This window comes from Mesoplodon bidens, assembly GCF_964165515.1.
Source record: "Mesoplodon bidens genome assembly, chromosome: 3".
NCBI classification, from domain to species: domain Eukaryota; kingdom Metazoa; phylum Chordata; class Mammalia; order Artiodactyla; family Ziphiidae; genus Mesoplodon; species Mesoplodon bidens.
In genome coordinates this window covers 23,801,683-23,817,615 of record NC_138178.1, presented here as the reverse complement: position 1 = coordinate 23,817,615, position 15,933 = coordinate 23,801,683, and the positions used below count along the sequence as shown (strand labels likewise).

The window sequence follows — 15,933 nt, the reverse complement described above, 5'->3', positions numbered from 1 at the left end:
ATGTCAGCTATATTAGGCCACAAGAATCGGGGAAGTGTTCTATTCCTTTCTCATGCACCCCACCCCAACTTGTACACCTGCAGTAATAGTGAGATGAGAGGCGGTAAGGTGATGGATACCAAGTTCCCTACTCCCTGAACAGGTCTTGGGAGACACCATCACAGCTTCTTGTGTCTCTCCACTCCCGCTAAGCCGTCGGTCCTCCTAATCGTCATGGGCACCGTTCTCCCTTTAAAGTACACTGGCATCTTGGAAATCAACTTTCTATAATGCAACACAAATCAAACTATAGCCTGTACATTTCCTTAAATATAAAGGATATCAATTACTTGTTTATTTTGACTAAATGGACAAGAAAAAATGAAGGAGAAGAAGAATATACTTTACTCCACCCTCTGTCAGTACCAGGTACCATCTATCAATAGCAGGCACCATATTTAAACCTGGGGACAGGTAAGAGACAGGTTCTAATTTGGGGATATCCACCCAGCTGACTTATTATGAGAGTCCATGAGCTTTTCATGCTCGTCATAACAGAAAGAAAATATGCTAGGCTCTTAAGTCAAGAGTAATATTCTTAACAAAGTTTTGATCGTCTCTGTTTCAGTTCATTGAATAACTATGAGAATTTTCCATAGCTTTCCACAGAGATCCTGGGAGAATAAATTGAGCGGTCTGCTAAGCACTTGAAGAATCTCAGAGAAAAATGCTTTAGATCTATAAAGTGATATGAAAATAATGATTTCTCTGTTTTTTTTTTTCCTATGAATTGTAGAAATTCTACAACCAGGTCTCGACTCCCTTGCTCCGGAATGTTCAGTTCAACTATCCCCAAACGCCAGTAACAGATGTCACTCAAAACAGTTTCCATAACTATTTTGGAGGCTCAGAGATCGTGGTGGCAGGAAAAGTTGACCCTGATAAATTGGAGCAGTTACAGAGTATTATCACTGCAACTTCGGTACTTCTACTTATCTGCTTATTCTAAAAATACGAATTATCCCCTTAGTATACAAGAGACATCTTGTATATTAACAGGCTGATACTCTGACTTCCAAGAATCATGTGGGTATAATACAAGCAAAAAGCAAAAGGGAAGGCCTGAGAATATCTGTGCCATCTTCCCAACTATTGTGTAAATCCTTACCTTTTTCATCCCAAACTCTAGAGGCTGGCACTTACTTCCTCTTGTGTATTCTTTTGGATTATTTTGCATTCCCCTTCAAGTTGCCTGCTACCCTGATTCACTCACAGTAGATCCTTTGGAAAATGTGAATTGATTAACTACAATTCTGCCCCACTGGTGTCTTTCAACTGAACCTTCCATTGTCCAGGCTAATGCAGAGTTAGTCTTGGAAACCCTGGCCGAGGTGGATGGCTTGGAGGATTTTCTATCCAAAGACAAGCATGCAGATCCTGATTTCACCAAGAAATTGTGGGCCTATCTGACCATCAACCAACTTCTGGCTGAACGGTAAGAAGACCGTACACCACAGGGATTTGCAAAAGCAAAAGAGTTGCCTTGGATACTTGACATAATAGACAAAAAAAAAAAAAAAAAAAAAGAGTTTGGAACGAAAAAAAGCAGCAAATTATTACAGGGTTTGGAGTATTCGTTTCCACTGGTTTCAGGCAGTTTTTTTTTTTTAATAAATTTATTTATTTATTTTTGACTGTGTTGAGTCTTCGTTTCTGTGCGAGGGCTTTCTCCAGTTGCGGCGAGCGGGGGCCACTCTTCATCGCGGTGCGCGGGCCTCTCACTGTCACGGCCTCTCCTGTTGCGGAGCACAGGCTCCAGACGCACAGGCTCAGTAGTTGTGGCACACGGGCTTAGTTGCTCCGCGGCATGTGGGATCTTCCCAGACCAGGGCTCGAACCCGTGTCCCCTGCATTGGCAGGCAGACTCCGAACCACTGCGCCACCAGGGAAGCCCCTTTCAGGCAGTTTTAACTCAAGCTGGGTTCACTCTTTTTTTTCTTGACATATAACATGCATACAATAAAGCATGTGAAGTGCATTCACTTTAAATGTACAGTTTAATGAATTTTTACGCACATCACCCACGTAATCAGCACCCGATCCAGACACGGAAGAGTTCTTCCGTTTCTGAAGTCTCCTTCATTCTCCTTTCCACTCAACACCCACCTCCTACCTCGAGTAGAAATCACTATTTTGACATCTGTCACTATCAATTAATTTTGTCTATGATGAAATTTCATATAATGATACAAACTGTATTTTTTGTTTCTGGCTTCTTTCACTCAGTGTGATGCCCGTGAGATTCATCCATCTCATTGCTATGGGTATCAGGAATTCATTTGCATTTACTCCTGAAAATAGATGATTGTCCAAAGAGAAATTTACGATTATGCAATTCTGAGATCACATAAGGAAGGGCTTCCTATAGGTACCTATTTCATCTCTGGCTTCTCAGCTGACTAGTATTTAAATGCTCCAATATAAAAACCATATTTCTAGAGTAATGTATGGTTCTTTGATCACGTGCATCAGAATTACAGGGGGGTGTTTGGATAAGAAAATTACTGTTCCCCAGCCCGCCTCCACCTATTCGATCAGATTCTTAGGAAGAGGGAGCAGGGTGGTGTGACCGGGGCTGGGAAAATGAAATACGGCTGCATAACTGTGCTCAGAGAGAACATCCTTAATGTCAGCAAGATGATAAAACAGACACAAGACTGTAAGCTGTGGCTTTAAAGTAAGTGAGAACTGTCCCTGCATCTTTACAGAGGCAACTGGATGCATGTAAAGGTATATAGCAAATTGCTGCAGCCATTAAATATTGATTCTTAAAAAACAATCCCCGGGCTTCCCTGGTGGCGCAGTGGTTGAGAGTCCGCCTGCCGATGCAGGGGACACGGGTTCGTGCCCCGGTCCGGGAGGATCCCACATGCTGCGGAGCGGCTGGGCCCGTGAGTTATGGCCGCTGAGCCTGCGCGTCCGGAGCCTGTGCTCCGCAACGGGAGAGGCCACAACGGTGAGAGGCCCGCGTACCGCAAAAAAAAAAAAAAATCCCTGTAAAGTGGATCACCGGTTGCCAGGGAGCAGTGGGTGGAAAGGATGAACAGGCAGAGCACAGGGGATTTTTTAGGGAAGTGAAACTACTCTGTATGACACTATAATGATGGATACCTGTCATTATACATTTGTCCAAACCCATAGCACGTACAACACAAAAGTGAACCCTGGGTGATGATGACGTGTAGATGTAGATGTATCAATTGTAACAGATGTACCACTTCTAGTGGGAGATGTTGATAATGGGGGAGGTTGTCGGGTGGGGAAGGTGCAGGGAGTATACGGAAAAGCTCTACTTTCTGCTCAGTTTTGCTGTGAACCTAGAACTGCTCTCAAAAATAACTTATTTAGACTTGTTTCCAAGGGGGAGGGGGTCGGGGGAGGGGTGGAGTGGGAGGTTGGGGTTGAGCTATTACATCTGCTAAACAACAAGTTCCTACTGTATAGCACAGGGAACTATATTCAGTATCCTGGGATAAACCATAATGGAAAAGAATATGAAAAAGAATGTATATATATATATGTATAACTGAAGCACTTTGCTGTACAGCAGTAATTAACAGAACACTGTAAATCAACTATACTTCAGTTTAAAAAAATAATAATGTGTTTAAAAATTCCTTAGGACTGCACGGATAGGCAAAATACTAAGCTTCATGAAGCCAGTTAATTCTGTTTTACCTCATGGTCCCCAGGGTCCCAGTTAGACCCAGAAGTGGTGGAGTTAAATCTAGTGATGCTGTCCAATGTCTCTGTTTCTGAGTACAGGAGCCTGGCTCCTACAGCTGCTGTGAAAAGGAAAATTACAAAAACAATCCTGCAGATGTCTCTGGATCACCATATAGTGACCCCCCTCACATCCATGGTGATTGAGAATGACGCCGGGGATGAACGCATGCTGGCAGACTCCCCTCCACAAGACTATTCCTGTTGTTCAGGTGAGTCTGCCTACCTGGTGGAGAAATTTTTCATAAGATGTTACAGAAAAACCCAAACGAACTTTTTGGCCAACCCAATACTTTTTTATAAGCCTAAGTCCTGATAAGCCTTGTTGACATAGATAAAAGTAAACAGGAATGGAACTTGGTTACAGCAGTGGCAGTTACTCATCTGAACTTCTTTGAAGTCATATACAAAACTCATATAGAATCTAGTACTCAAAAAAGTATTTTTAATGGTCTATCAGATGACACAGGTCAGGCCCTTCTCCAATCCTGTTGAAAGCAAAGAATTGAAAACTGTCTGACTTACAAATAGATTTGTTTCCTAGACATTGGAGTTATTCCATTTTGGGGCACTACACCGATTTTCAAATGGACACTTAGTTCCCGGGAGGTTTTTGGTGAGGCAGGCAGGAAAAAGGTGTGCCTTCCATTTCTAAACTAGGAGAAAGGGGTTTTCTTGGGGAAAATATATATGGAAGCTAAGAAGCTCAAAATTGCCATAAAAGCTATCCATGATCTCTGTGTCTTGTGGAATGTCCGAAGGTACACCCAAGGGCACGTGTGCCCACATTTAGAAGAGCTTGGTTTACTCATCGTCTTCCTTCCTCCCTTTCTTAGGGGCTGGTCCTGTTATAACAATCTTGAGAATGACCAGCATTCACTGGAGGGGTCGTTTTCTGCATTTTAAATTCTGTCCAAGTGAGATGTCAACTTTATGACAGTGGTCCAGGCTTCAAGAAACTCTTACTTCTGACTTCCAGTTACAATAGCCTGGAGCCTCACAGCTAAATTTATGCAGGGAGAAACTCACGCTAGATGACCTGGCATTTATAGGTGATTTTATATCCCCCGGATAAAATGCCTAGGTGAACTGGCATTTTTTTCTCAGAGACAAGGAGCTGACTGTATATCAGAAAGCCAAATGAATTTTTTGCAACCAGTAGGGGATATTGGTCAGTTGGGAAACTAAATCGTTCAGATTGATTGTTTTGTTTTCTTTTTTTATTGAAGTATAGTTGATTTACAATATGGTGTTAGTTTCAGGTGTATGGCAAAATGATTCCATCTTATATATATATATGTATTTTCAGATTATTTTCCATTATAGGTTATTACAAGATATTGAATATCGTGTTATACAGTAAATCCCTGTTGCTTTCTGATTGTCGTTTGGTGAGTAGATAGGAATAGATCCGAGAAGATGCCGTCCAGAGTCTGGCTGGACCTCAGCTCCCCAGTTTATGGTGAAGGCACAAGGTCCTTCCGCAACCTCTGAGGGCTAGTTCCTCCTACTACAGACCCTAGAACGGGACCCAGACTCTGCAGAGAAGCCTACAGCAGGCCCTCACAGCATGATGACAGAAGGAGCTGGAAGATAGAGAACTCAGGAATAAAAATAATGGGAGAAAACCTTAGCTGAGAACCTCTGGGGTCTGTCTGCATAAAACAGATTCTTGATATTGTAAGCAATGTCCATGGAAAAGTAAACCTGGAAACTAATGGATACAGTTTTTTCTATGCAGGTGCCCTGTATTATGGCAACAGAGTTGCTCCAAATTCACTCCCACCTTGGGTGAACCCTTCACCAACACCAATGGTCCCAATGCCCGCGGTTGGCGCTCCAGTGCTTGAGACAACCCCTCCTCCACACGTGATGAGAGGTAAGGGAACTTCCACAATGCTTCCACATCCCAGATCTCAATTGGACCATAATGCCGTGGAGCATTTGTATACGTTTAAAAAATCCTGGTAAAACTGAGAGCCTTTTATAGGCATCGACGCCTTCCATGGAAAGAAGATGGCCCCATGTATTAGTCAGCTTGGGCCACCAAAACAAAATACCATAGACTGGGTGGTTTAAGCAACAGGAGTTTATTTCTCCCAGTTCTGGAGGCTGGGAAGTCCAAGATCAAGGTGCCAGCAAGGTACATTTCATTTTCTTTGTTTGTAGGCAGCACCTGTCTTCCTGTGTGTTCACGTGGCCCCTTTGTGTATGCACTGGAGAGAGAGAGAGAGGGCAGGCTGTCCAGCGTCTCTTTTATAAGGGCACAAATCCCATCATAAGGGTCCCACCCTCATGACCTTGTCTAACCTTCATCAGCTCCCAAGCCCCCACCTCTAAACACCATCATGTTGGTGGTTACAGCTTCAACGTATGAATCTGGGGGGGACAACGCATTTCATAGCACCCCATTTCCACTGTACGAGGCAAACCCTCTGGGATGGAAGAGATGCACCTCTCGTGTGGGGAGGGCCAATGGGTATCAATGGAAAGGACATCTTCTTTGGAGATTGTTCATGACACTCATTTGAACTTAAGTAACTTAACATTTCTGCACTTCACTTCATTTTGAAAACAGGCATCATGATACTTGTGTAGCTGTAAGTATCATGATGTAAGCTACTTACATAGCTGTGGATTAAATGTGTAACCATCTGTAAAGAGCTGGCATGTTATAGTCACTCAATAAATAGGTGTTTTGTTTGTTTTTGGCCACACTGTGCAGCATGTGGGATCTTAGTTCCCCCGACCAGGGATCAAACCTGTGCCCCCTCCAGTGAAATCGCGGAGTCTTAACCACTGGGCCACCAGGAAACTCCCTAAATAGGTGTTATTATCAATTTTATAATCAAAAATACTTGAATGTTGTTTCCTATATAACTGCATTATCATACATTATTTTGTGGAGTTGTTTGTTAATTTGCTTACTTGATTTTAATCAACAACATATTTGAAAATCCTAGTTTTGCTCAGCATTTAAAAATCTTTCTACCAGTGGTTTCAGTGGCAGGCATGGGTAGCAGATGCAATCGTGTGAAAGCCAAGAAAACAAATTTCCTCGCGAGGGTCCTGACAGCTGCAGCTGGCTTCCTTGTGCAGATTCTTTCTTTGCCTTCTGGTTGTCAACCTCTGCAGGGTCTTATTTCTCAACCAGAGAAGAGCTGCCTGGGGGAAATAGGAAACTATCTTCTCTCCTGTTCCTGGTCTGCACTATGCCTTTCAGTGAAAGGGATTTCCACTGCCTACACATTGGCTGGTCCCGTGTAGAAAGCTTGTGCCCCTTTTCTGCCTTTTACTTAGGAGTAAATTTCACCATTCAAAGAAGGAGCACATCCCTCTCCCTCTTGGAAGGTCCAAAGTACCAGCTTAACTCGGGTGGTTTGCAGTTTAAATATCAGAGTAGCTTCTGGTGTAGCTTCTTAGAAATGTGCTGCTTTTCTAGACTGCTTGGAATGTAAGACTCTTCTATCCAGAAATCCTCAGAACTGATTTCTCAGCCCTGTACATCTACCACTCACCTGACATCGAATTATAACAGAGAGAACACAGCAAGGACTTTGAATGGATATTTAGGATATATTTAAATATCTTTAATAAGTATCTTGACAGAGATATTTTAAAACATCCCACCTCTACGACTTAGCTCTGAAATTGTTATTTGTGGGCCCAAAGTGATCTTCTTCTTCATGCTTTCATTGGTGGTGATGCTTCAGACAGAGGTCCCTCCACTCCCCTCCCACATCACCTCCAACTATGGAGCTTTGGTGAAGGGCTCTGCATGTGACTCTCAGAAGCGACGGCCCCGTAAAGTGGCACATGAGGAGGGAATCTACGTGTCCAAGGTTGCTGTGCTTGCACAACAGCCATTTTTACTATGTGTTTCCAACGAGTGGCTTCTGAGAGCAAGACCTGATTGCAGTGACAAGTTCATGAGTCACTTAAACTGCTGCTTTGCAAAATAAAACTTTCATAGAAACACGTAGAGCCCGAGCCAATTTATTTTGAAGTGTGCTTCTCAGTAAGAATGCAGTGCTTGCTCCGAGTTTCGTCTCTGCTGTATGAGGCAACCAAAAGGACAAGGTCTTGAGAGTCAGACAGTTCTGGGGTCAAACTCTGCCCCCATGACCTTGGCCTGGACACTGAAACATCTATAGGTCTCAGCCCACCTTCAAAATGGGGATGATAATAACCTGCAAGGTGGTTCTAAAGTAGGTTCCTGGTTCCTAGCCAGTAAACACTGGCTAGTCTTACACCCATTAACCCCAGGTCCTCACTCTCCCTCCAACCTGATGAGGATGGAAGGCTGCACAGACTAACTTCAGTATGATCTTTTGTTTCTGGTAGACGTCTGTCAACTCATTACGGCAGTACTGATTCGCTGCTGCTCACCGAAAGGTCTGATGGATGGGATTTAGGTTCATCAAAATGGCAAAACCCATCATTTTTTTTTTTTGCTGTACGCGGGCCTCTCACTGTTGTGGCCCCTCCCGTTGTGGAGCACAGGCTCCAGAAGCGCAGGCTCAGCGGCCATGGCTCATGGGCCCAGCCGCTCCGCGGCATGTGGGATCTTTCCGGACTGGGGCACGAACCCGTGTCCCCTGCATTGGCAGGCGGACTCTCAACCACTGCGCCACCAGGGAAGCCCCATCATTATCTTTAATGAAAGCAATTTCCTTCAAGCCAAGTTATCTCAAAACACCCTATTTGTGTAGAGGAAAGAAGAGGCTATCATAATAAGATGATTTTTTTGATTAAAGAAACAAAAGAGCTGGGAACCTTTGTTGCGTGTTTTAATGATGCCCTCTCATGCCCAGCTCCTACACAAAATCAATTAACCAAGGATTTATTGACTACAGAGCATGAGCTTGGTGGTGTAAGGGGTGCAAAGAAGTACAAGATTTTCTTCCAGTTCTGGATGAGTTTATCCTCCATTTCGAGTTCCCAAACACACACTTGAAGGAGCATATCAGGATGGTTGGGAGAATGGGCATGTAATCAGACGGCATGGCTTTGCATCATAACTCTGCCACTTATTAACTCCGTGATGTGACCTCGGGCAGGTCACCTGTCCTCTGCAGGACTGCGGTGAGAATTAGTTAATATTTGCAAAGAGCTTTTTGATAGCATCTAGAAAACAGCAACCTCTCAGACATTTGTTAAAGCACAGTAAGGAACAATTTATTCATGATGGGTGTAGGGACCACTGCATTGGGGTATTGCAGTGCAGGAGGGAGATTAGACTCAACTCTGAACACACCATGGGAAAGTGGGAATTTACAGACAAAAACCAGGCTGAGGTCAGTAAATGGAATATTACTAAGAGGAAACATCAGTGGAAAGGGGGGGTTCTGGTGAAACTAACCTAACAGGATTCTTGCTGAAGGCAGGCCAGGTAATCAGACCTCACTTGAGGACGGTGGCGGGAGGAGGAACCTGAATAGATATCAAGGGTGATCAGATTTGGAGGGTGGGGGATTCTAGCTAAACCTACTTAGTAGGATTTTTGCTAAAATTAGACAATGCAGAGAGGAACATGGAAGTCCAAAAGTTGAGGTCAAACTTGAAGAGTTCAGGGAAGCCTGAGTAGAGTTAGTCCCAGGAGAGAGTCTCTGTCACTCCTTCATTAAATAGTTTCTCTCTTGAAGGTAAAGACCATGACTTCTTAATAGCTACACCAAGCGTTGCATAATTCAGACTTTTGCACATGGTTTGGTTTTTTTTCTTACCAAATATTTGTTGAATGGGTAAACAAACAAACAAAAAAGATCGGCCAGAATAATGGTGTCTAGTAACAAAGGAGTACTTTCTTGGGAATAGCTTGATCCTTCATTGCTCTTGGAATTGATCAATATTAGTCTGTAGGCCAAAAGGTAATATTATGTCTTTTTTATTTTTATGCACTGTGTATGACTACTTAAAAATACAGGTATTTTACCTATCTATACACACAGTCACTGTATATACACATATGTAGTACATTTGTAGTATATATTATATATATAGTGTGTATGCTTGTGTTTCTTATTCCTTATGTCTTATTCATTTTTTCCCTCTCTAGCCTAGAATATATGTGATAGCTACAAAACGAGTGTACACTATATGTGTAAGATAACCTAGAACTCTGATGGCAGCTCCATGAGGAAGGGACAGCACTTGGACCACTGGGTCCCTGGTGCCTAGAACAGTACCTGGCATATAGTAGGAGCACAATAAACATTTGTGGTTGTGAAATTAAAGATGTTCAGGAATAAGATACTGTTCAAATTAATCTTCCTTTCTATGATTTTGTCTTCACTTTCTTTGTATATTTTCCAGTTGAAAATGACCCACACTTCGTCATCTACCTACCAAAAAGCCAAAAGAATATTTGTTTCAATATTGACTCAGAACCTGGAAAAATCCTCAACCTTGTTTCTGATCCAGAATTAGGTAAAATAAAAAGAATTAGACTACTAGGTCATGGTCATTCGTCACTGTCACTACCTGGGATTTCTTTCTTTCCTGCCTTAATAAAATCTTATATATATATTTCAAACTAGTCTTTTCAAACTCTGATAGTGAGAAATGAATTATAAATATATTCCTAACTATTTGAACTATTATAGATAAAACACTCTGAGTATGAACTAGCAGAACTTGTGATATGATTCATTTAAACCGTAATAAAGTAGTTATAAAATGAGAATTACAGAGGAAAAAAATGCTATGTAAATCCTGAAGCTAAATAAAATAATTTTCCCATACTGTCAAGTTTTATAAATTTGAATTATGGTGCCCACATGTGCAAAAAAAAGAAAAAAGAAAGAAAGAAAAAGAGCGCACAAGAGAGAAAAAACCATTTTTTTTCCTTGCAGGGATTTTGGTCAATGGACAGCTCATCGGTGCCAAGAAGCCCAAGAATGAAAAACTAAGCACCTATTTTGGGAAACTGGGATTTTATTTCCAGCGTGAGGACATGAAAATAGAAATCAGCACCGAGACCATCTCCCTGAGCGGGGGCTCTCGAACATCCGTCTTGTCCTGGTCCGACACGGCCCACATCCTTAACCAGAGGCAAGTACAGTTACATCCGAATTAGGGCGTATCCTTGACACGTGACTACATCAACAAATCCAGACGTGCGTGACACAAACATAAAACTCAAAATCATCATTTAAATGGGAAGAAGTCAAGGTTCAGAAAAAATTTTGTTACTTCCTGCCCTGCTCCCGGAAGTAGAGTCTATGTGTTTTGGTCACGGTGTGTCTCAGTGCTAGCCTGGCGCCTGGCATACAGTAAGTACTTAATAAGTACATGTTGGACGTGTGAATGAATCCATCAACTGAAACCCAGCCCAGTGTGTCAGAGTGCTCAGAAACACTATGATTTTGTCCTATGAGTAATATCTTCCCATTAGTATCTGTTCATTGTTGATACGGAAATGTATACATTGACAGAATTTCAGCGCTGGGAGATAAATCAACGTTCTGTGGCCAAAATGTTGTAAAGCTCTTAGAAAACTGGCGGGATTGTACAGAGCAGAGTGAAGTCATATTAGGGGTGGGAGAGGAATGACATTCTAAAACGAGTCTGTTCTGGAATCATTAATTCCTTTTTGACTTCCCACCAGGGTGCTTGTCTCGGTGAAGAAAGAGAAAACTGTGACTATCGCCCTGGATAAAGACATGTCCTTCTCTGTTTTACTTCATCGCGTTTGGAAGAAGCATCCCATCAATGTCGACTTTTTGGGGATCTACATCCCCCCCACAAACAAGTTTTCTCTTAATGTACACGGGTTGATAGGTAAAGTGTCCGTGGACCATCTGGCAGGTGTGGGACTGACCACCCTAGGTCTTGAGCAACTTTGGCTCAAGGTTAGAACATTTGGTTAGAATGTGGGAAAGTGCCAGGCATGGACTCAAGGGTTCAGGGAGGACCCACACTCTGTGCCCTGGTCTTAATTTATGAAGGTGCCTGAGTGACACACAAAGAGGTCAGTGTCATTGACAGAGTGTAACGTTTACCGTTGCTCGCGGTTACCATAGAAACATGAGACACATCTCACCACGCAGGGCCACGGGGAGGCCAGGTTTGGGTCAGGAACCAGAAGCAGGAGCAAGAGATAGGTCCAGGCCAGAGCCTTCACTGGGGTTTCTGTGGCAAAGACAGGACAGAGCAGGATAGTTCGGGGTTGGCTAGCTTAATAATTTCAGTGGGCATTGGGCTACAGGGTGGTCTTTCCTTGCCTGGCACCTGGCCCTGGAATGATTCCTTCTGGGGCTCCCAGGCCAGAGAGAGGAGGTCTGGCTCTGGATTGGTTCATTTGCAGATCCCCACCATGCTCCCGGCTGAGTCTTTTGCTCTCTTTCAGAATCGGCTTTCCCAGGGAGGGGCAGTCTCTCCCCAGCCAGACAGAGTTTTTAAGATGTCAAAACATCATAATATACAAAGAATAAAAAACAAGATTCCTACAACCCAACACAGCAGTGCAGGGCGACTCGTAATGCTATAGCTGGGACTATTTGCTGCTCCAGACAAAGTTTCCCAGGGCTGGGATTTCATCACATACTGGGCAAATTAAGAGAAGGGATGGATACGTTGTAAGTTTTATGCTGAAGATTTTTTTCTCACTGAAGAGAAGTGAACTGGTTTAGGAAGTCTGTGATAACAAGCAGGGCGTCCAGGTCAACCTTCCCTACTTTTTAAGAACGGTGGCAATTTAAGCGTACTGTGTAGCATCACAAACCAAACGTGTTTCTAGATCTGAGCTGTACTCTCAGGTGCTGATCTTTACCCCGACCATCAGAGTGTTCGATTTTACTTGGGGTCCAGTCGATCAGACTCATATGTCAAATGACATATGAGTGAGCAGCATGGATTTGCCCTCAGGAAGAACCCATCCCCATCTGCATCCTTTTCCTCTCAGTACATCTGTCTACCCCAGAAAGTCTAGATGGAGGAACCAAAATGCAGCTTGGATCACATGACCAGCCTGTCCTTTTGTCGTCCCTTGAGTTACATGTAAATAAACGTCTGTACTTTGTTTCATAGGCCAGTTCATGTATGAGCCAAAGATACATATCTTCAATGAGCGACCAGGAAAGGACCCTGAGAAGCCAGAGGCAAACATGGACGTGAAGGGACAAAAGCTGATTGTCACCAGGTATGTCTCGGATTCATACTACGGGAACAAAAAGGGCTCCTGTTAGGATTGGACTCACACGGCCAAATAGAAGAACAAGAAAAGCCATTTCAAGCTTTACCTGTGTCACACTAAACAATTCACCAGGAAGAGACACATACATGGCATTGGCGTAAGGCGCAGAGAGTCCATCCGAAATGCAAAAAATGACCAGATACATAAGTACATACCATCAAATGCCAAGATTAATTAATCTACTATTCTCACCTTCGTACATTAGAAGCCATACGGCCACAAGCTGGATAATTGAAAAAGCAGATCAAAGGAAGAAATCATAAAAATACCTACTCGCCTTAGTGCTAGCAAAAGAATGTGTAGATTTTTACTTAAGCCTAGAGCTTTCTTTTTGAGTATTTATCCACTGAATGCATGTTTGTGTTTGAATCTACTGAATACGTCTTGGTGTAGCTTTTCTTACACAAACCGTATCCATATGCTGCATTTTGAAGTGAGAACATAGATACCTGTAAAGCATCCTGAGTTTAAAACGTTTATACGTCTTTTTCATTTTCCCCAGTCTTTTACAGTTGTCTCACCCAGGCCTAATTTGGTATCATATTAAAGAATTCGGGGCCTTTTTAGAGTTTTTACAAAGCAGCCAACTTTGCTCGATGAGAAATGACTCTTTTGGCACACGAATGTCATTGGCTTCCATGTACTTCATTAAACCATAAAATTACAACAATTAAGCCATAAAATTACAATAATCATTAAACCATAAAATTACAACAGTAAAATAAAATTACCACAGGAATAGATTTGTGACTGAAACAACGGGCTCTTAGTGGGTACACGTATGGGTTTACCAGAGATCAGTGAGTTACCACTGGGCGTCAGTAAGCGTGTTTCATAGAAGCAACGCTGAGCACAGTTGATCACAGTAATAACAAGTTAGCTGAGGTCGGTAAACACACATCTACTCTACGCTAGTGACCAAAGGTAAAGGCTGGGCCCCATTTTCTTCTACTGCCAGCACCTCATGACGCACAGTGGAAACTAACTCGACCCGTGGGCCACGCGCAAAGATGTATGTTTTAAAGCTCATTAATGGCAATATACCGTATGACTTCTTTACCCTTAAAACGAAAAACATGAATGTCTCAGGAACAGCCGGCGTCGCTCCTAAGTAGAACAGTCACCCCTGCAGTCAAGGTGAGAGGCACCTCAGATTCATCCTGCAGGGAACCTGTGAGCTGGAGCTTCGTTTCCACCTTCTTTCCATTTGAACGTTATTTCCGCCCCACAGCCTCCCTGCAGTAGCCTCAGCTCCTCAGAGAGCACGGTGGCTGGATCCTCTTCCAGCCTCACCAGATAAACACAAGACACCCAAGAAATTGTGAATTTCAGATACTTGGGACATACTTCTGCTGAAACATGAGTGGTGTTTATCTGAAATTCAAATTTTAACTGGCATCCTGCATTGTTATTTGCTAAATCTGGCAGCTTCTTCCTTGCTCTGGGCTAATTTGGAGACTATACCAGCCCTAGGCAATCTTGAGGACACAGTCCCCAGGCAGTTCCCACTGTCCCCTTGTCCCTTTCCCCATGTCCAGAAAGAGGACTGCCTCTGAATACATGGGCCTCCCCTCCGCTAAGGCGGCAGGGAAAAAATAAAAAAGGAAAGTTAATTTGCACTCTTCACCTTCCTGGAAAAGTCCACATTGGTCAATCTCTAGACAGGTTATTTGAATCTCTAATGACACACTGCTTATTGTCTTTCTAAACCAAGCCCCAGACTCTGGTGCTTTGTATGACTTGGGAAAGACTTGGGGAATGGGGATGGGGCACGGGGGTGTTAGCAGATATGGTGCTAGAAGGCAGAAAACAGAGAGGGAGAGTGTGTCTTCTTTCTGGATACACAGGCTGGCCACGCCCCAGTCTGTGTCCTAACCATGCCCACTGTTCTCCTTGCAGAGGCCTGCAGAAGGACTACCGGACAGACAGAGTGTTTGGGACCGACGTTCCTTGTTGGTTTGTGCACAACAGTGGGAAAGGCTTCATCGACAGACATTACAAGGATTACCTTGTGCCTCAGCTCTACAGCTTTCTCAAATGGCCTTGAAAAGTTTATAGTTGGGGAAATTCTATGTATAAATATACATTTTTTTCTTGCCACCTTTGTAGTCATTCTTTTTTTTTTTTTTTTTGCGGTAGGCGGGCCTCTCACTGTTGTGGCCTCTCCCCTTGCAGAGCACAGGCTCCGGATGCGCAGGCCCAGCAGCCATGGCTCACGGGCCTAGCCGCTCTGCGGCATGTGGGATCTTCCCAGACCGGGGCACGAACCCGTGTCCCCTGCATCGGCAGGCGGACTCTCAACCACTGCGCCACCAGGGAAGCCCTGTAGTCATTCTTGAGTTTGAATAATTAAAAACTAACCAGATATCATGGTGGTTTATAAAACCTGTTAACACACCTGAAGAAAATAAATACTTTGCAAAGAAGTTTTAGGATGTCGTTGCGTTTTCAGATGGGAAGGTGTGTTAATCGAGGCCGTGCAGAGGAGGAGGGCTGCACTGGTGAGTCAAGCTGCCGTCCAGGCGGAGTCCTGGGTTTGGCCTTTACTGTAAGGACTTCACTGTTTTTAGTGTCAGGTCCTCAGCCTTGCAACTGAATACCTTATTAGGTTATCCGTTACATGGGAAATTCAATTATGAGGTTATTTGGTGAACTTGGAATAAGAACAGGGGAAGTCACCTATCTTGTTTTGTAGTTATATATATATATGAATATAAAGCCCTGTCACCCTCTGTAGGGATAACCTTGCCAAGGTACCTATGATGCCCATGATGCTTTGCCAAAATTCCTTCCTTAATGTTGGCCTCAGAGACCCTTCTTAGTCCAAGAAGCCTGTATTAGTCAGGATTCTCCTGAGAAAGAGAACTAGTAGGACAGCCATATCATATATACACACATATACAGTTGGCCCTTGAACAATGTGGGGCTTAGGGCTGCCAAAATCCCACACAGTCGAAAATCAACAAACTTTTATC

At 43.4% G+C, this 15,933-nt stretch overlaps 1 protein-coding gene across 1 annotated transcript in view; it reads left to right on the top strand.

The window, feature by feature from the left end:
- ITIH2 (inter-alpha-trypsin inhibitor heavy chain 2) overlaps window positions 1-15,278 on the top strand; it is a 37,894-nt gene extending 22,616 nt beyond the window's left edge. The window contains exons 13-21 of the mRNA XM_081229217.1: window positions 776-961; window positions 1,335-1,474; window positions 3,805-3,974; window positions 5,504-5,641; window positions 10,078-10,191; window positions 10,617-10,815; window positions 11,372-11,544; window positions 12,793-12,904; window positions 14,858-15,278. Of these exons, the coding sequence (XP_081085343.1) occupies window positions 776-961; window positions 1,335-1,474; window positions 3,805-3,974; window positions 5,504-5,641; window positions 10,078-10,191; window positions 10,617-10,815; window positions 11,372-11,544; window positions 12,793-12,904; window positions 14,858-15,005 (1,380 nt within the window). The 3' untranslated portion in view covers window positions 15,006-15,278. The remainder of the gene's footprint in view (window positions 1-775; window positions 962-1,334; window positions 1,475-3,804; window positions 3,975-5,503; window positions 5,642-10,077; window positions 10,192-10,616; window positions 10,816-11,371; window positions 11,545-12,792; window positions 12,905-14,857) is intronic.
- Window positions 15,279-15,933: the final 655 nt, after the last annotated feature.